The following is a 21,418-nucleotide window of genomic DNA, read 5'->3' on the forward strand; positions in this document are numbered from 1 at the left end:
AAAAAAAATAAATAAAAAAAATAAAAAAATAAACTGAATTCTAAAATGAACAGGAAGTCGATGAAATGACCTGAGGACCGGAGTGATGTGATCTCATCTGGATGTCCTGGTTTACAGTCATGCTGCTACATTCTGAACTAACTGGAGACGGTTCAATCATCGTATAGTGACACCAAGGTCTACAGAGTTATGATGATCGATGCAACAGTGTTTGACCCTTTACTTTTGCAGATTTTTGGTTGATAAATGAAGTTTCTGACAGATAGAGTTATTTTAAATAAATTGAATGAAAAGAGACAACATGCTAAGGAATGACAGAACTGAGTGGCAGCAGATGTAAAGAAAAAAGGGCAGGGCCAAGGACAGAACCTTGAGGAACCCCACGAGATAGAGAAGCCAAAGATGAGGCCTCACCAATCCTAAGAGAAAAACTTCTCCCTGTTAAATAGGACTTAAACCAGTCAAGAGGAGAACCACAAATGCTGAAGTGATGTTCAGGAGGACTGCATGGTCCACCATGTCAAAGACTACTGTCAGGTCCAACAGCACCAGAACATCAGTGTGCACTTTGAACAAGCATCCTCATGATCGGCAACAGTAGTTGCCATAGAAGCGTTCACTCAGACCAACTCGGACCAATAACTGTAATCTGGCTCCAACAAGGTGGCGCCTATATGATGAAAAATGGTGACTGAATTAACTTAATTTTTCTGGAGTCAGAAGTAAACCATTTTCTATGCGGAAGACACTCCAGTTCTATAAACAGTCCAAAGTTTGTATGAAGAGCAGCTGGAAGCTCCACCCCCATGGTGTTGAGGCAGGTAAAAGCAACAGTGAGATGAAAGGATCAAAGTAGGTAAGAACAACAATGTGGAAGAAGAATGAGCATGTAAGGGGGAGTGAGGTTGGGGATGGCTTTGAAGGTGAACAGCAGGAGTTTGTAGTAAATTCTCAAGTTTACAGGGAATTTCCGACTAAGCTGCATCATGTAAACATGTACATATATTTAATTAATTGAGCTGCAGATAGGGGTTCTTTAAAAAAGGTTACTAAGGTTTAATAAATCAGAATGAGAGATTGAAGACAAGTGACAATCTGACAGTCTTAGGCTGAATATGAGTTCCTCCCTTAAAGCTCCTTCCAACTGCTCCGACTGAAGGGGCGTTGAAGCTGCAGTGGTTTAAGTAGGGACTTAAGGACGGTTGTCCCTTTGCTAGGAGGGTGATTGGCGTCGCACTGTGCCGCAAAGTAGAAAAGCCCTTCTTCACATGGAAGTGCCAGATGAGCAGAATTTTAAATTGATATGCAAATAATAACTTTTTGTTTTAGCATGACTTTTCAAAATTATAAAACTGATGTTATGGATTATCTTAGTGCTGGTAGCTACATGCTAATGTAGACAACCTTCCATTATTGATGACATCATCGACCGGTTGTAACATCTGGAATTGAAGACACTATTCACTTACACACTTAAGCTTTTGTCATTCTGCTTTTTACTTAATTTGCAAATTGTGTATATATAATTATCTTGTAATATTTCCTTTTTCTTTTTCATCCCTTACTAAATTGTTAATTTACTTGATGTTGGCACCATCATCACCAAGACAAATTCCTCATTAAGGTAAAATCATACCTGGCAGTAAAGGTGCTTCTGATTCTATTTTTCCATAACTCTTTTCTTGGAGGGCTAAATGTAGGGATACGGAGAAACGAGGTGCAGGGGAAGAATTCAAATGTGATCTTTGTCTCTCAAAATGATATCTATATGACCCCCGTATGAAACAATTATTGTTATAGTTTATATAAAATCTTTCTAAGATTTTATTTTCCTGTAAACAGTTCCTGAAAACAGGGTACAAGTATGTTTATGTCTGTTGAACAACAAAATTGTCAAGACAATGGGAAGTGACTTGTTTGTCTAAAAGACTAGAAGTCTAAAAGCAACGGTCCAAAAAGATTTAACCTCAAGAGCTTAATGAGTGGTGTAATATGCAACCTTGTCTCACCTGAGGCTGCTCGTAGTGCTCCATGGACATTGTAATGACGTTGAGCCCTATTACAATGGTAATCACCAGGTCCAGATAGTGGCTGTTGCACATCTTGTGAATGAGTAGGCGGGTGGAGGAGTAATCAGAGTAGTAGGGCTTGCGTTGAGCTTCTGCAAAAGTGGGTGGGGAGGTTGTCAAAAAGTGAAGTAGCAGACAAATAACATACAGAGGCAGTGGAGAAGAAATTCATAGTTCCAAGAGCCAAAACATTCTTCAGGAAAATGATGTAGGGGCTTTAATGAACTGTAAATGAATCACTATGGTGCCTCTCATTAGACATGAAAGAAAGTTGGGAGACTTGATGAAGTCAGATTATGGGTTGAGAGAGGAAGACTCCAACTAAGAATGTTAAGAACAACTAAATTAGCCCCTCGTCCTCTAATCAGCTGCTTTTTATGTTAGTGATCATCTGAGGAGATGAGGCTAACTGCACGGAGGAAGCTTCTAGTTAGAATGCATTTCATAGTAGTCCTCACAAGAAAACAAATCTGTAGTTTGCACTCATCATAACTCCATCCATCACCTATTCAGGTGGAGTTACAGAAGAGGCTTGCAGCAGCTACTGTCATAACAGCAAAGGATACAGTACTTAAAAAGGTAGACTAAAAAATGTTCAATGCATATACTTGGAGACGCCAAATCTATCAGATCTAAACTCTGAATAACAAGTTAATTTAATTATAGTATAAAATTTCGGAGAGCAGCCGAGAGTGCATCAAGAGCACCCAAGGAGGAAAGGTGGACGAGTCGCTCCCTTTAGAGCAGAAGACCTGCCAGCAATTCAAATGGATCTGGAAGTGGAAGAGCTTATTTTTGCTTTCACATTTACTAGTGGATATTTTGAAGATCATAATCAATTTGTTTGCTGATTCTTTTTTATTAATGTTTTTTACCGACAGAAAATAGTAGTTTCTCATCTGTAGATAATAAACAACGCTGTTTTAACGGCCAGGGACATAGTCTCTCCAGCGTGTCCTGGATCTTCCCCGTGGCCTCCACCCAGTGGGAAATCCCCGGGACACCTCCTCAGGAAGGCATCCAGGAGGCATCCGGACCAGATGTCTGAGCCACCTCAACTGGCTCCTCTCAATGTGGAGGAGAAGCGGCACTACTCCAAGGTCTCTCTGGATAGCCGAGCTTCTCACCCTATCTCTAAGGGAGCGCCTTCAAACCATTCCAAAACCTGCTGGAGATCCTGGCTCGATGAAGCCAACAGGACAACATCATCTGCAAAAATCAGAGATGAAACCCTGTGGTCCCCAAACCCAATCCCTTCTGGGCCCTGGCTCTGCCTACAAATTCTGTCCATAAAGACTACAAGCGGAATCGGTGATAAAGGGCAGCCCTGCTAGAGTTCAATATGCACTGGGAATATTTTGGACTTACTGCTGGCTATGCAAACCAAACTCCTGCGCCTGTCATACAAAGACTAGACAGTTTTCAGTAAGGCTCCTTGGACCCCATACTCCCAGAGCACCCTGAGTCCCTGATTTGTTGACACAAAGTGTCATGCTCGCTTAAGTTCAGATTTTTTAACAGTGCACGTGCCGCGACTCCCAAATTGCACCACAAAATTCAAGTCATGCTGGTGCCCAATGCTCAGGGACCTCGGATCGAGTCACAAGTCAGAGTGACTTAAAATTGAAAATCCCTGATGGATGAATGACTTTCAATGTGAACGCAGCTTTACACTTAAAAAAACAGAATTACTTTTTAATGTCTCAACAATACAAAGGTTTTCATAGTTTGGGTATTAAGTATATTTTTCAGAGCTTCTTTAGTTTGAAAACTTTAGGTCATTTAAAAATAATACAAATAAATTTAATCAAATCATAGCACCCCATTGCAAAATGTATTTGCTGTATTGAGGTTAAAAATGCCAAAGCTGACAGGGGTCCACCTTCCACTGAGGGCTTTCAACTGAATTATTCTATATTTGCTTTTAGTCATCCAAGCGTATCTTTGGCCTGCTGGCTAATATTGATTTTGATGAAAGTGGATGATGCTCCTCAGTCCAGGTCACATACACTGATCTGCCTGGTAGTTAGACTCTAAGTGATATGCCTGTGGAGATGTGCGTGCCAGTCAGTGAAAGCCCATGGCTTCCACTGTGCTTCATCCATTGAAATCAATTGGACACACCCTTTTTGGAATTCATTTTTATATGTAATTTCTAGACTTTCTTCAAATAGTAGTTTTAAAAATGGCATTAAAGTAAAATTAATTTTAACTTTTTAATTTGTAGGCAAGATGTTTGGTTCAACTAATCAAAGTTTAACTTTAAAGATTTTTTTCCAAGTGAATACTGAAAATTTAATTAGTATTTCATGTTTTGCTTAGCCAGTCTTGACCTAAATCTGAAATAATTGAGATCAGCATCTTAAAGCTAGAAAACCAAGATGTCTATAGACAAGAGCTGATCTAAATTTTCCTACCGATGTGAAAACTGTTGTTAACAGTTGTCACAACGTTCTAAGTTATCACCCTGTTTATTTTCTTAATAATTTGGTAAGAAGCCATGAAGTTTTTCCTTAAATGATGGATGAAGGGGAAAGGGGCTGACTGAAGGGATAACAGAATCATCAATGAGTAGGAATAAAAAATCAGCTAATCTGTAGAAAAACAGAAAGATAGTGAAGCTTCATTGTCGTATGCAGAGAGTATGAAGAAGCCGCTTTGAGTCAAGTTAAACTGGCATTAAATACACTTAAATAGTTCAGAACTGGAAGAAAAAAATGAATCTTTTTGGATGTCTCCTCCTTTCTCACATGTCTTTCACTGAGAGGCGAAACTTTCTGCCTGAGCTGTCAGAAAGAAAACCATAATGGTTGTAGCCAACATGTATGTTACTATGATCTGATTACAGAGAACAGTTAGCAGACCTTAACGGACCAACATCTCCAGGAGACTTAGATGTCAGCATTTGCTGTGATGCTGATGGCAATGATAATCATGACTTTTTACTCTCTAGAATCTGTCCTCCTAGTATGCTCAAAAGTGAACTTCAACAAATTCAGACGTTTAAAAGGAAATCATTCTTAGGCACCATCTAGGTGACAAAACCACACACAAAACCTGTCAACAGTCATTAGGGTTTTTCAACAACTTCTATCTAGATTAATCTGATAGGAAACTGCAAGTAAAAGCCTTTTCATTACTCAAACTGATGGGGAAAAAAAGTAATCCCACCTTAACAGAACACTGTTTTGTAGCAGTCCTGTTGTTAAATGAGATTAGTTTTGGCCCATAAACTCTGAACTAGATGTTGCTTCAACTGAAGCTCTTGCTTTTTCATAAAAGATTATTACTGTTATGAAAATTAAACAGGACTATAAAATACAGTCCTCAACAAGATCATCTCATATATTCCTTAGTTATGGGCCTTATTTTGAACAAAGAAAGTAAAAATTATCAAAATGACTATTGCCAACACACTCTCAGTAAAATGTGTACATATTCCACGACTTTGCACTCTGAAATACCGTGTATAATATACGCCAAACACGCTTTTTGCGTGCATATGATACGCAATGATAGAGGATAGGCTGTGCCGGCGTACAATATACACGGCTTTTTAGGTTTCGTTTTGATCACGTGGTCAGAAATCCTCCGGCTCTTTTCTAAATGACGTCGTTCCTGGTTAAGGTTAGGATTACGGTTATGGTTAGGGCTAGAAAAGCAAATTGTTCGTTTGTGGGGCTGTCTGTGATGCTCACGCCTCCACCAGGGGACGTGTCAAACGTGGAAAACACATTTAACACGTTAAAGACCGCACGTATTATATGCACGCAAAAACCGGTTTTGGCGTATATTATACTCGGTATTTCCCAAATCGTGGAATATGTACGCATTTTACTGAGACTGGGCTGCTATTGTACCTGTTGTTTCTGATGGGAAAATAAAAACCTACATGGGTAATTTTGCTATGGAAGTTTTTGAGTCATAATTCAAAGTAATTTGTAATTCTCAACTAACAATTCATGTGCAATTTGAAATGCATTTTTCTTTTGACAATTCAATGTGCAATTCAGGCTTGAAATATGAAAATAAATGTTAAAATGAATAACTCAGTCTTAAAATTTACAATTCAATATGTCAATTTCAAAAATAAAACAAGTCATGTCATGGGTACCCATGACAATACATTTTACAATTCATTATCTAATTTGATCTTACTTTTTTAAAATAATGTACTATACAAAATTTAAATTAGACATATTTTGGGAAATATAGTAAATATATACTGTAGCTTAAAATTATTTTAAAGTAACTTAAAATCTATTGCTCTCTATGTCACGGCAGCTGCTGTCCCTGCCCCTGCTACAGCTGCAGCAGGTCATCACGCTGATCACTTGCACCTGTCTGCTCTCCTATTTAACCCTGCATCCCTGCCCCGATCACTGCCGGAACGTCTCGCTATCAGCCCGACTACCAGCCCGAGATTCTCAGTCTGTTTACTCACCTCTGCCTCTCACATTACAGGAATCGAAGTTCGCTGCCTGTCAACCCGCCAGCCCTCACGCTCAGTGTCTCCATCGACAGCTCCGTCATTCAGCTGGGACGGGATTTCTACTTCCACGGCTCTCAAGGTCCTGCTCAGCGTCTGCCTTAAGTTCCCCATCTCCCGGATTACCGTATCAAAGACCGCCACAACCTCAACAATTTCAAGAGCTCTTCTTCTCCACTCATCCTCCTCTGCTCTCGGACGGCGTCCTCATCTCCAGCACTCCCTATCGTCTGCCGACGTTACTACATCCCTCCTGCTCCATATCCTCATCCTCCGTCTTCAATAAAAGAACTTAAGCTTCATCTATTCCTGGGTCTGTCATTTTTGGGTGGTCTAGTGACAAGTCCTGACAGAACGTTCCGGCCAAGATGGACCCAAAGACAGCCCAGGAATTCCAGTCTTTAGTGGAGGGCGCCTTCAGGACTTATGATGTGAGGATGGCTGAATTTTCTACCAAACTGTGTGATATCACTGATAGACTGTCTGCTATGAGCATATCTCAAACCCTTCCCCCTACTGTTACCATGCAACCCAGGACTGAACCCAAGATTAACCCCCCAGAAAGATACGATGGGAACCCAGCATTGTGTCGAACCTTTCTCTGCCAATGTGAACTGAACGTTTCTCTGCAGGAGTCTGCCTTCCCGACTGAGAGATCCAAGGTTGCCTGTGTTATCTCGTTGTTAGGCGGCCGAGCTGCACAATGGGCCACAGCTGAGTGGACTCGAGATTCAGATGCCTGCACTTCGTACAGAGCATTTTCAGAGGAACTCAAAGAGGTCTTCGATCCAGTTAAACCCCACCGGGAGGCTGCTCGACAACTGACAAAGATGCGTCAAGGCAAAGAGAGTGTGGATGATTACATCATACGTTTTCGAACCACAGCAAGTAACAGCAGGGGGAATGAGGAGGCCCTTTATGACATGTTTTACGAGGGCTTATCTGACACTGTCAAGGACGAATTAACAGCACGCGAACTTCCAAGACGCATCAATGACTTGATGACTCTGGCAGCCCGCATCGACAGGCGTATCCGAGAGAGAGGAAGAGAGAGACAACGGACATCACGGTTTTATTTGGAGCACCAAGGTCATTCGTATCCCAGACCATCCTCCTTTTCGGGACTCGACTTGGAGGAGCCTATGCAACTAGGCCGTACCAGACTCTCCAAGGAGGAGAGAGATTGTCGATTCCAGCAGAACCTCTGTTTTTACTGTGGTTCCCCGGATCACCGCATTGAGAACTGTCCAGTAAAAGGCCCGGCTCAGCACGAGAGGAGGAGACGTGTGTGAGCCTTTCTCTGTTTTCCTCCTTCCAGTCCAACCAAAGTACGAGAGCATCCTTTCACGTCAAGAACAAGGTACACATTAACTCTGTGCTTATTGATTCAGGAGCTGACAGCAATTTCATGGCTGAGGAGACCGTACACAAGTGGGGAGTCAATGTCTCATGGCTGCAGTGTCCACTGAGTGTCAAAGCGATTGATGGACGTGTCATAACAAACAGTCGTGTCATAACTGAGCCAGTGAAGATGCAGATAGACAACCACTTCGAGTTTGTCAGGTTCCATGTCATCAAGAACACTGATATTTCTGTCATTCTAGGCTTATCCTGGTTACAACAACATAACCCTCAAGTCGACTGGCGATCAGGTCGGGTCCTGGCCTGGAGCGCAAACTGTCTCAACAACTGTCTTGGCGCTATGGAAGCCCCATCACCATCTAACCAGGACAAGAGACCTGTGGAGAGATATCCAGATCTCTCCCGAGTGCCTGGTATGTACCACGATCTCAAAGAGGTCTTCAACAAGGTAAAAGCTTCTGCCTTACCACCTCACCGCCCTTACGATTGTCCCATTGACCTTTTGCCAGGCTCTTCACCTCCTCGTGGTCGTTTATACTCCCTCTCGGGTCCGGAGAGGGTGGCCATGGAGACCTACATTAAGGAGTCATTAGCTGCTGGACTAATCAGGCCCTCCTCCTCTCCTGCGGGGGCAGGCTTTTTCTTCGTTAAGAAAAAGGACGGAGGTTTAAGACCCTGTATCGACTACAGAGGACTAAACGAGATCACTGTACGTAACCGCTATCCCCTTCCGCTTATGTCCTCTGCTTTTGAACTCCTCCAGGGGGCTAGATTCTTCACCAAACTGGATCTCCGCAACGCCTACCATGTGGTTCGCATCAGGGCAGGAGACGAGTGGAAGACAGCCTTCAACACACCTTCAGGTCATTTTGAATACCAGGTCATGCCATTTGGTCTTACCAATGCACCGGGAGTTTTTCAAAACCTGCTTAACGACGTGTTGGGGGACATGATAAACCGATTTGTGTTCGTTTACCTTGACGACATTCTGATTTTCTCTCGGTCAGAGGCAGAGCATGTCCAACACGTACGCTAGGTTCTCCTGAGGCTGCTTCAGAACCAGCTCTATGTCAAGGCTGAAAAGTGTGAGTTCCATGCCACTACTACTTCCTTTCTGGGCCTGGTCATTACTGAAGGCAGCGTCAAAATGGACCCAAGCAAGGTCCAGGCTGTGTTGGAGTGGCCGAGACCAGAGAACCGTAAACAATTACAACGGTTTCTTGGGTTCGCTAATTTTTATCGCCGTTTCATCAAGAATTACAGCAAAATCGCTTCCCCATTACATACCTTAACATCATCCAAGAGAAGGTTTGTTTGGGCTCCAAAAGCAGAGGCTGCTTTCCAAGATCTTAAGAACCGCTTCACGTCAGCTCCAGTGTTGATCACGCCTGATCCCAGCAAACAATTCACCGTGGAGGTGGATGCCTCTGACGCTGGGATTGGAGCTATCCTCTCCCAGCGCAGTGCAGATAACAAGATGCATCCATGTGCCTTCTTTTCCCGCCACCTGTCCAGCGCTGAAAAGAATTAGTGTGTTGGTGACAAGGAGTTGCTAGACATAAAGGCTGCATTGGAGGAGTGGCGGCACTGGCTGGAAGGGTCTGAAATCCCTTTTGTTGTGTTCACGGACCATAAAAATCTGGAGTACCTAAGAACCGCCAAGAGACTGAATCCTCGCCAGGCCCGCTGGGCTTTGTTTTTCAACCGATTCACCTTCTCTCTGTCCTATAGGCCAGGATCACGTAACATGAAGGCCGATGCCCTGTCCCGCCGGGAGTACTGTCCGTCCAGAGAGGCGTCTCCTGACTTCATATTGCCTGTCTCTGCTCGTCTCGCTGTGGTCAGTACTGACATTGAGGAGGAGGTACGTTCCGCTAACCAAGATTCACACTCTCCATCTGCCTGTCCCACGGAGTGTCTCTATGTACCAGAAAATCTCAGAGCCAAAGTAATGCACTGGTTCCATGCCTCACGTTTATTTTGCCATCCTGGTCAGAGACGAACATTCACAGTGATTAGAAAGCGTTTTTGGTGGCCAAACATACGAGAGAACCTCAACGAATATGTTTCTTCCTGTCCAGAATGTGCTCAGGTCAAGGCATCAACATCTTCGCCTGCTGGTCTTCTACACCCTCTGCCTATCTCTAGAAGACCCTGGTCCCACATCTCATTGGACTTCGTCACTGGGCTCCCGTCATCTGAAGGCAAGACAGTAATTCTGACTGTAGTAGACCGGTTCTCTAAGATGGTGCATTTCGTTGCTCTGCCTGGCCAAGTTCTGGGCGGAGTTCTGTCGCCTGCTTGGGGCTTCTGTGAGTCTATCCTCCGGTTTCCACCCGCAGTCTAATGGCCAATCCGAACGGCTCAACCAACAATTGAAGACCAGCCTCCGTCTCCTCTGTGCCCGTGAGCCGTCGTCATGGTCCCGTAATTTAGTCTGGGCAGAGTATGCCCATAATACCCTTCCTTCCTCTGCCACGGGGTTGTCCCCCTTTCAGATCGTGTTTGGATATCAACCACCTTTGTTTGCCTCTCAGGAGGGGGAGGTCTCTGTACCTTTGGCCCATGCTTCCGTTCGACGATGCCAGCGAGCCTGGCGCAAGGCCCGGCAGACTCTCCTACGGACTGTGGAATTCTACTGTGCCTCCGCCAATAGACGACGAGTTTCTGCTCCCTCCTATCAGGTGGGCCAAAAGGTTTGGCTTTCCACTGCTGATCTGCCCCTTCGTCTCGAGAACAAGAAACTGGCTCCACGGTTTGTCGGACTCTTCCCCATCTCGAAGATGGTCAACCCAGTTGCCATTCGCCTGCGTCTGCCTAGGTCTCTTCATGTACATCCGACCTTCCATGTCTCTAAGGTTAAGCCTGTCAAGACCAGCCCCTTTGTCCCACCTCCTGCTGCTCCGCCTCCGGCTCGGTTCATTGACGGGGGTCCTGCTTACACGGTCAGGCGCCTGCTCCGATCTCGCCGCCGGGGACGGGGTTTGCAGTATCTAGTCGATTGGGAAGGCTATGGTCCCGAAGAACGCTCCTGGGTGCCGGCGCGCTTCATCCTGGATCCTGATCTTATCACCCAATTCCACCGTGACCACCCTGACCAGCCAGCTCGACCGTCTGGTGCCGGTCGTTGAGGGGGGGGTACTGTCACGGCAGCTGCTGTCCCTGCCCCCGCTACAGCTGCAGCAGGTCATCACGCTGATCACTTGCACCTGTCTGCTCTCCTATTTAACCCTGCATCCCTGCCCCGATCACTGCCGGAACGTCTCGCTATCAGCCCGACTACCAGCCCGAGATTCTCAGTCTGTTTACTCACCTCTGCCTCTCACACCACAGGAATCGAAGTTCGCTGCCTGTCAACCCGCCAGCCCTCACGCTCTGTGTCTCCAGCGACAGCTCCGTCATTCAGCTGGGACGGGATTTCTACTTCCACGGCTCTCAAGGTCCTGCTCAGCGTCTGCCTTAAGTTCCCCATCTCCCGGATTACCGTATCAAAGACCGCCACAACCTCAACAATTTCAAGAGCTCTTCTCCACTCATCCTCCTCTGCTCTCGGACGGCGTCCTCATCTCCAGCACCCCCTATCGTCTGCCGACATTACTACATCCCTCCTGCTCCATATCCTCATCCTCCGTCTTCAATAAAAGAACTTAAGCTTCATCTATTCCTGGGTCTGTCATTTTTGGGTGGTCTAGTGACAAGTCCTGACACTTCTACAATGGTAAGGTGATATTGTACTAAATTTCAAATGAAACTGGGTCACGGATTTACTTGGGGAAACACTGTATACCAATTTATGTTTCCAAAACAAGTGCCCTTTGAATATAATGATATGGTGAGATCTTCAAATGAGCTTCCACACTTTAAAAAAAAATAACCAAGCATTGAATTAAATATATATATATATATATATATTTAACAAAGGACCATCTCTGGAGGGATTTTGACAATTGTTTTAAGAACTAAATCTCTTTGCTGATGTTGATCCAAAGGTCTGTCATTCAATAATGAAACACAAAGAACATCTTTTGTCCAAAAACAACCCCAACATAGACTCACCTTTCCATCAGATAATCATAGAGCCACCTGCAGAGGATCGCAACCCAAATGGCCTTGGAATTGTTTTTGGACATTTACATTCTTAGATTTTCTATGTGGTCCTTTCCTTTTTGGGAAATACAGACATTGTAAGGGCTCTGAGTTAAGTGACTTAAGGATTACCACTACATCAAAACACAATGGATAAAAGGGTGAAAGCATGTTGGCTTGAATTGGTTTGGACAAAACAGATCATAGTGAGTTTCGGAGGGTTTTTCTCATACTGACTGTGACGTAGGAGGGATGTTGTTTACTGCTTTACAGTAAAACAAAAGAAAAACACTGCACACTGACTGAGTTGTTAGTAAAATTAATCTGATTTTCCAAATCCCAACAACTCTGAAGACCTCTTTAGGGGTGATAGTCTTGATCATTTATTTGAAGTTTGCAGGAGTTTAGATGGGGCAAATGGAAGACGTGATTATGGATTGAAGACAGTGTTAATGAGAGAAGGGCATGGCACACAAAAGCAGCAATATTCTAACTCATAGATCCAGATCATTGAAAGGCGATGCTTTTCCTTTAAGTGGCTAGTGCAACTGCTTTTATGCTGCTGCCCTTTGTGGTAAATGGTTCCACAATAAGTGTTACACTCAGTGTTTGCAAATACAATTTTTTAGACCTTTTGTTAAGAAACAGGGGTCCCAATTAGTTACCCCGCATACACTGAGTTCAAAACACAAACAGGGGAAAGTTCAGCTTCACTAGGGTTCCCGGAAAGCTCAGCTGGTTCAGAAAAGCTAAGTGAGGACACCATAAAAATTACGTAAAGAAAAGACATGACAGCTTTTAAAATGACATGACAACAATCATACTCTTAAACAAACACACACCATGCTGATTCACACAAAGCAGATTGACACACCTTTCTGAGTCATACTTGAGCTTAATGGTCTAATTGAAATGAGTGAAGGCAGATGATTGCATAGACTGAGCGAAGAGTAGAGAAACAGGTATACTACTGACAAACCCATTAAAAAACTTTTTATAGTCATTGTAACAATACTTCAATATTTCTACCTTCATCTAAATCCGAGTTTCAAAACATTTCTTTCTAAAACATGTGTTACAAGAAAAGAGAGAAAGGCGAGGACTTAAATTAGTTTGGTCTATTGGATAAATCACAAGTACAGGCTAACATGAGGTTTTGTGAAGAGCAGTCATGAAAAGTAGGATGAGAACTATGAGAGTCGTGGCAAGGTACAATATCATGTCTGAAACGAACACCAGGCAATCCCGACACCAAGAGTTAAATAAAACAACACCTGAAAGTCTCCTGGAAACTGTGAATGAAGCATTGAGGGCAATTCCTACCACAACAATCAAAGATACCAAAGAACTTTACACTTCAGCAGCAGTGATCCTTGAAACAGCGTGTACAGAGGAAAATAGGTTTTATTTTTTAAAAAATGTACCGGATGCACTTTACACAAGCTTGCATGATTTCCAGTTTATGTCTCTCAAAGCCCCAACTTCACAATAAGTGCTTTGGCTCAGCTCTAGTGTCCGGCAAGAATATGAAGTAAATAAAACAGACACAGAGCCCCACAGAGACCGGACTGGATGCATTGTGAGCGCCTCTCACACTTTTCAAGTTATGCAAAGACTACGGCATCCGCACCAGAGCTGGACTGGATGCAGTGTGACCCTTGGCTAAGAGCTTTCATAGGAAACTTGAAGTAGAAGAAAACCACCCTTGAAGCCAATGGTAGCCACGCCTCTTTCAGTCTGCACCAGGGCACTTACCATCACCAAGTATGAATGAGGAGTTAATAAATAATGGATACACATTGTAAGCGCTTTGAGCATCTGGAAAAGACCAGATACATCTAATCCATTATTATCATAATTATTATTATTATTATTAATAATGATAATATGATTATTATTATTACTATTATAATTATTTTGTCTTAACCCCCTTATTAAAAAAATCAACAGGTCTGGCTCTGGACACCATCTCAGGAATGGAGCCACCATCACCTCCTCTACCTCTCTCTGACACACAAAATCCTAAATCTAGCAACCTGAGACTGTATGCTAGCTGCAAGGAAGGAGGCCAAGGACTAGTGAGCGTGGAAGCCACTATCCAGGATGAAACATCCAAGATGCATGAATACATCAAGCTCAAGGCTCCAACTGACAGTGTGCTCAGTGGATGTATCAGGCAAAGGAAAGCAGAGGAGACCTTGCTGGGGATAGCACATTACAGGATGACAAGTTTCTTCCTGGGTACACCAAAGGACCAAAATTGAAGTGGCTGATATCAAGAAGTCCAACCGTTGGCCATAAAGGGTTGACTTACAAGACAACACATGAACACTGACACAAGGTTTAGTCCATGGGTTTAAAAACTATAACACTAAAAGAGTTGTTTGGGATAGATTCTGACTGACCAAAAGCCAGTGCGAGCTGCCAGGGAAGAACTGTAGAAAGCAGTCAAGGTGAAGGTGACATTTGTGCCTACAGTAATCAAAGCAGTTGAGCTAGCAACGAGTAAACTAGAGGAGTGGCTACAGTAGATCCCTGGAAAGACCTCAAAAACCTTTGTCATGTTTAAGACATGTTCATTAATAGTAGCCCTAGATTATCCCTTAACTTTAATTCTTAAACCTCTACTTGTTTGAGTACTCTTGGGCCAAATCTGAATTCCTCCCCTACCCCTATGGCTTCTCCCAATTGCTCCAATTGTAGGGGCATTTGAAGCTGTAGTGGTGTCCAAAGTTGTTTGTTTAAGGAGGGCCGTAGGAACTTAGGGCTGTCCATCCCTGATCTGCATCAGGCTTTGCCACAGAGGAGCATTTCTCCTCCATGGCACAGGTGGGTGTACTCTGAGGCACAGAAGTTTACATTTAAAACTAAGTAATGACTCCCCTTTTTAGCATGACTTTTTAAAGTTATTAACACCAATTGTTGTTAGGTATTTTCTGAGTGCTGGCAGCAACTTGCTAACACAGATGACCTTTGATTATTGATGACGTCATTGAGCAGCAGTAACATCTGAATTTAAAGAAACCATTTTTCCATAAGTCTTTGTTTGGTTTCATATTCAGTCTTGATCTTGAGATCCAATCTCAACTTTTTAGATTGCTCCAGTTCTGTACAGTTGTGGTTTGTGTTATCAGATATTATGTGTTTTGCTGGTTGTTTGTCAAACCAAGGAACATAACTTAGCTATTTGTATTGGGTTCTTGACTAGACTGTCTTTTGTAGAACAGCTCTGAGATTATTCTGACAAGATAAAATTGTCACCAAAACCCAGTTTTATATTTCTTAGCTCTTGTAATCAAATGTGAACTAGCGTATGTTAAATATGTAGAAATATCTCAGGTGGGGTGCAGTGCTGTGGACAGTGGATGAATAACAGACAGTATAGAGTAACTGTGAAGGACAAAGCCACAACAGAAAAAAACACAGTGTGTCCAGCGGACTTGAAGGCTGATGGTAGAGAGGCAGGGGAGCGAGAGCGCAAGATGATCCCTACCTCCCATGATCACTGAAAGCAGGACCAGAGTCACCATGTAGGTGCTCAGTGACGGTGGTGGGATTGAAAGTGCTACAGAACATGCTGGAAACTCTGTACCTTTTACGGTGCCGTCAGAGAGGGCCCAACTCCCCCCTGGAACCATTAAATCTAGAGGAACAACACTGTATTAGTCAGAAACAGAAGAAAGCAGGGAAGAAGGATGACTGAGAGGCAGAAAGAAGATGTTTTGTTTTTGAGAAAGAAAGCAGGAAAGAGGGATGGAGTAAGGCCAGAAGGAAGAGCTTTGTGTTCCTATGTTTGTCTTTCCAGTAAATCTGAGTCCAGTCGTTTCTAATAGAAAACCACAATACCATTGCAGATGTCTAACAGACTGAATTCTGGTAACCTCGTAACCCAAAAATTCCAAGTTGGAAAATTTAACTGGATAAAAACAAAGCAAACAAGACGATGAGAGTAGAAAAGAGAACAGTGGATCAAATATGTGAGCAGTTTCTTTTTCATGTACTGGACATTGTAAGCTTGTCCTGTAAAAGGGAATTGGTTATCATCTGTATTTCTCAATATGGATTTAGAAATAAACTAGTAAACTTGGATAAAAAAGAAAACAATCTCGGTCAAACGGAAGGAAATATCGTCCACTGCTCCTTATAAAAAACCTCACCAAATTCAAAATAAGGCCAGCTTATGCTAGCACCGATGTTTAGGGGTGAGGAGGCAGTGGAGAATCAAAAACCAAAACAGGCAGTTTATCACTAACTACAGCCACTGGGGAAGGGGGGGTGGTGGTGTACAGAGTGATAATCAAAGTTTTAGGGTTTGTCCAGATTTTGGTCTATCCCTGCCCAGAGGCTGCACTAAATCACATGCAGAAGAGAGGGAGGGATGAAGGGAAGGGGCTCAGATCTACACCCTAACCACCTCCCTGCCCCTCCCTCCAGTTGACGGTTTCCACTACCATGCAAGCCCTAAATATCAGCAGCCACCCGGCATGCTCCCAGGGCCGTCCCAAGCAAAGCGTCTACAGCAGAACAGGCAAAGAAGGGACTTCTTCTGATAGTGAACTGTTCTGACTCAACATAGGGGGGCTTTTCTTCACCTGCAGTCGCTCATTGTAAATAAATGGGTAAAGAAAAGCCTTGCAGTCAGTCAGAGCAGGTAACCACCAAGACACATGGTTTACCAACAAGTCTAACAGTAAAGAAAATTGGGGATTCTACAACACAGCAGCTTCCATATAACTAAATGTGCTCTTCCAGACTTTGCCAAACCAAATGATGCAAAGGGAAAAGAAAAGCTCAAGCTTAAATCAAGCAGGACTCAGAAAGATGTGGAAAGACTACCGACCAGCCAGCTCCTTCTCCTTACTCCGTCTCTTTTTCTCAATGTTCTTTTTTCTTTTTTCCTCCTTGCGCTTAGCCTCTTCAGCCTCCTGGTGGCGCCGGCATTTGTGGAAGTTCTCCACCACCACGCCCACGAACATGTTGAGCACGAAGAAGGCCACAATAAGCAGGAAGGAGATGAAGTACAGCAACATCCATGGGTTGTAGTTCATTACGGGCTTGAAAAAAAAGAGATTTGTGAGTTATTTTCTCGTTGTGGTTGGATTCCTATATTCTCAGTTTCAGAGATGCTAGTTTAACAACTCAGTAAAAATGGTAACAGGACTAAACAGAAACCTGTCTTTATTTTTTTTATAGATAAATACGCATCATCATCTGCGCTGATCTGAACCTGATGAGCACAAAGCGGAGCCGAGCAGTGTGCATGTGGACCAGGTAACAGGAGATTTAGGTCCACTAGATCATCTGGACCCCATAAGATGGCAAAAGGGGTTAAAGGACCTTAAAAAACCCAAAGCTATTTATTGACATTTCTGGAAGCTAAAACATTCTTATCACTGTACTTGATTTAGAATGTGACTCTGACCCATTGTGTGCTTGTAATGTTCTTCAATTAAGAGTCACTTTGGATAGGTGTCTTTAAATGCTGCATAGAAATTGGCAGAACGAAACTCTAAGATTTTGTAACACAATGAGGTTCAGATAATTACTTGTTGGTCAACTCCAACAGCATCAAGTCCATTATACATAATGTCCACCCAACCATCTTTAGATGCCAGAACAAAGAGGGACATCAAAGCCTGGAAGAGAAAAGACAGTCAATAAATCCTGTCTTCCTGTTTTCCTGCAAAGTTATCCGTGTGTCTAAACTCCTACCTGGCCCAGGTTGTCAAAGTTGTACTTGTGTCGGACCCATGTATTGTTAGATTGCAAACATTCTGATTTATTGGTGACATTCCTTATGTCCTTTCCTTCGCAGACAAAGAACTTGCCCTTGAAAAGCTAAGGAGAAAAGACAAAACATAGTTTCAATAAAAGCCACAGTGATGGAAATATTCATCATTTTCTTGTCCTTTTCGGGGTCAGGGGGTGCTGAAGCCTAAACCGGCTACTGATGGGCGAAGGCAGGATACACCTGGACACACCTGGTCACCAGTCTGTCACAGAACCTCAATCACACACCCATCCACACTCGCATTCACTCCTAGAGGCAATTTAGAGTAACCAATCAACCTATGAACCATGTTTTTGGACGGTGGGAGGAAGCTGGAGAAAACCCATGCATACATGAGGTGAACATGCAAACTCCACATAGAAAGGTCCTCCATTGGTGGTTCTGGTTCAGGTCCTCCAGCCGGGAGTTGAACCAGGGACATGCTTGCTGTTAGGAAAGAGCGCTAACACCTGCCCCACTGTGCCACCATTTTTATTTAACCTTTATTTTACCAGGAAATACCACTGAGATTAGATCTCTTTTTTCAAGGGAGACCTGAACATGCAGCCTGATAGAAACATTTAGTTTGAGAATTTAAAGAAAATATGGAATTATTAGATTTCTTAAAAAAAGGTGGCAAATAATGAGGAACAATGTTTGAGTTTTAAAGACAATAATAAAGGGATAGGGAGGTGTCTCATGAAATTATCCATATTTTTCTTAACATGTTTATCTCTGGAATTTTTTACATCTTTAAACTGTTTACAAAAAAAATATTTCCACTTGTTTTTCTGATGTATCAAACCAAATAAATTAGTTAAAGCTGCAAATTAACGGAAACAATGTAAATAAACACAAGATGTTAAAAAGAAGGTGAAAGATGATGCCAATTGCTCTCTGTGTGTTACCTGAAGCACTTTGGCCAGTGACCATCATGGTGAATAGGTAAACCAGTTAATAATTGTTTTATCCAGAAAGGTACAATCTGAAGCAGCCAAATCTATCACATCACAAAACCAGCTAAAAATAAAATGTTTTGAATTTAACATGAAGCAAAGTGAACATTGCTCAGGATTATTATTCAACATTAATTTGACTAGATAAAGACCCATTGACATCTTAATTTAATGGTGACCTGGCCAATAAGTTAACGAAGAAGTCTAATGTTTTTTAAAAAGTAGATAAAAAATGTATTTAATAGTAGAATAATAAAGAAATAGAAGAGTATATGTGTATATAATCAAGAAACATGTTTACTATCAAAACATTATTCAAACAACCATCACTGCTTATGGGGAAATAACTGGGACATTAGGAGAGAATCTTTCAATCTAGCGGATCAATTTCCCTCAACTTCTCTTACCTGTACTCCCAGAATGCCAAAGATTATGAAGAAGGCACAGCAAATCACCACAATGTTGCCGATGGGCTTCAGCGAGGACATCAAAGTCTCCACCACCAGCTTCAGCCCTGGTGCTCTGCTAATCACACTGGGATAAAATATCAAATGTTTATTTTTTTATGTTAGAACTTTCTTATTCCATTTTTTTTCTTCTCTTTGTTTTGCCTTTAAGAAAACAAATAGAAGTAATAGTACCAATGTTCTAATGAGACAGTTGGTGTCAGCAGGGTAACCCTTGTGCTACCCTAATTATGTTTACATTAAAATTGGGGTCATCTGCTCTTTATCCACCACTACAATATCTGTTTGGTTCTCCATTACCATCCTGTCAGTCTGTATCTGGAAGTCCCACAGGATCTTTGCTTTCTCATTCTCTACCACTTTCAGAAGTGTTTTCCAGTTTGACTTTGGGGTTTCTAGTCCACATTCTCTACACTTGTTCCTGTATATTATTCCAGCCACTTGGTTAATAGTCTGCTGAAATAACACGCTCTTCAGAAGTGTTTGCTACACTTAGACAATTCAAAGGAGCATAGACATAGACACATTGTCTCAAAGTTTGGGATTCATTGCTTAGAACATAATTCTTTATTTGAATATAAACAGAATCTGTGGCTGTCTTTACTATTGCCTGCATTTTAAAAACAGATCCATTTGAGAAAAAGAAAAATGTTAATTTCATTCTTTGTCCTTCATCAACAAGTGAGGCGGCTGTGGGGCACCAGTAGGCCGGTCGACTCCTGATCGGAAGATTGTGGGTTCGATTCCCACCTTGCACGCCCACATATCGAAGTGTCCTTGGACAAGACACTGAACCCGCAAATTGCTTGGTTGGCGCCAGTGTTCGGCAGCAGAGCCACCACCAGTGAGTGAATGGGTCTATGACTGTGAAGCGCTTTGGGCCTTCGAAGGAGGGTAGAAAGCGCTATACAAGTATACACCATTTACCATTACAACAAAAGGTCACTTGAGTTTTCAGAGGAACACTGTTTGAGTATCCTTACATGTGTCATAGCACCACCTTAAAAAACGCTAGTAGCTATAAGACTGAACTTTGCACAATCTTGCTTTGAAGCAAATCAGATACTCAAATCTGAAAGACTGCACATGGATGAGTGTATTTTTGAGAGGTTCTCCTACCGTAGAGGCCTCAGAGTCCTCAGCAGCCTAAGCACTCGAAGCATGCCCAGGATCTTAGTGCCAGAGTTTGAGATGAGTGACACCAGGATGTCAATGACAGAAATCATCACCAGCATCCCATCCAGGATGTTCCAGCTGCTCCTTAAATATGCTTTGTCACCAAAAAACCAGCCCAGGGCCACAATCTAAAGAGAAGATGACCCAGAAAAGGTCAATGTTATTAGAACTTTTTTTTCATGGGAACAAAAGTGGAAAATTCTTCTTACTAACTCATTTTTTATTTGTATTTATTTATTTTAAAGAGAAAATCATTTGTTGTAGCAACAGGCATCCTGAGGAATGAACGTTTACTGATTTATGGAATGGCAATAGAAAATAACATAACAGGAGATGCAATTCATTTAAAAGAGACATAGAATGAAAACTGTATTATAGTTTAACAGTTTAAAGGTAATATCTGTGAAAGAGATTAGAACTGGATGATATGGTGACTGGATCTTTCTGTGGGACTTTAAGCTTCTCAGTACATCAGTAAATGTTTAGTTTAGCCCTTTTTGTTTGTTTGTTTCTTGGTTGTTTTAAAGTGAAAGTTAAAACTTGCTTGTTGTAATGACTATATGTGATGTAAAAATAATAATAAAGTAAATTCTCCTTTTATCTTCGTACATATCTATCACCCTTTTTGATTCAAGGGATCAAACAAATTTTAACTTTTTGTGTCATCCTATGGGACAGAGGTCAACAACATTTTACAGTAAAAGAGTCATTTGGGCTCGTTTTCTACTGATCAAAACCTAGAAGGAGCTGCAGTCTTACTTTAGCCATTAAGACATTTTATTTGCCTTAATAACATTCTGTTTTTTAATATAAATATGAATTTTGTCTATTTGTTGGCACGAACAAAAGAAAAAATATAAAAAGGAACCTAACATCTCTCAAAATTTGATTTTTTAATTTTTAGTTTTTTACATTTGACAGATGCTGAAAATAACTTATTTTTTAAAATAAAAGATGCTCTGTGTGAAACAGGATCACCGCACTGCAGCTCTGGACAGCTAGTAACCATTGTTGTTCAGCATAAGATAATATGTGCTTTTAAC

The 21,418-nt window shown here is 42.3% G+C and overlaps 1 protein-coding gene and 1 long non-coding RNA gene across 9 annotated transcripts in view; one reads left to right on the plus strand and one right to left on the minus strand.

Moving 5' to 3' along the window:
* Positions 1 to 17,489, plus strand: part of LOC118600163 — a 21,664-nt gene extending 4,175 nt beyond the window's left edge. Inside the window, exons 2-3 of the long non-coding RNA XR_004949730.1 lie at positions 16,919 to 17,079; positions 17,200 to 17,489. This is a non-coding gene — a long non-coding RNA (uncharacterized LOC118600163). The remainder of the gene's footprint in view (positions 1 to 16,918; positions 17,080 to 17,199) is intronic.
* The window catches only part of cacna1g (calcium channel, voltage-dependent, T type, alpha 1G subunit), a 192,285-nt gene that overhangs the window by 19,044 nt on the left and 151,823 nt on the right, over positions 1 to 21,418 (minus strand). For 4 of the 8 annotated variants that reach the window (XM_036217043.1, XM_036217040.1, XM_024264455.1 and 1 more), the window contains 7 exons: positions 20,319 to 20,503; positions 19,140 to 19,266; positions 17,719 to 17,844; positions 17,553 to 17,642; positions 16,847 to 17,060; positions 15,599 to 15,649; positions 2,010 to 2,161 (listed from right to left, as the gene is read on the minus strand). In XM_036217043.1, coding sequence (XP_036072936.1) covers positions 2,010 to 2,161; positions 15,599 to 15,649; positions 16,847 to 17,060; positions 17,553 to 17,642; positions 17,719 to 17,844; positions 19,140 to 19,266; positions 20,319 to 20,503 — 945 coding nt within the window. The remainder of the gene's footprint in view (positions 1 to 2,009; positions 2,162 to 15,598; positions 15,650 to 16,846; positions 17,061 to 17,552; positions 17,643 to 17,718; positions 17,845 to 19,139; positions 19,267 to 20,318; positions 20,504 to 21,418) is intronic. The other 4 variants (XM_036217045.1, XM_036217042.1, XM_036217041.1 and 1 more) reach the window with 3 other exon arrangements.

The sequence above is a fragment of the Oryzias melastigma genome, linkage group LG19 (genome assembly GCF_002922805.2).
Source record: "Oryzias melastigma strain HK-1 linkage group LG19, ASM292280v2, whole genome shotgun sequence".
Taxonomy (NCBI): Eukaryota; Metazoa; Chordata; class Actinopteri; order Beloniformes; family Adrianichthyidae; genus Oryzias; species Oryzias melastigma.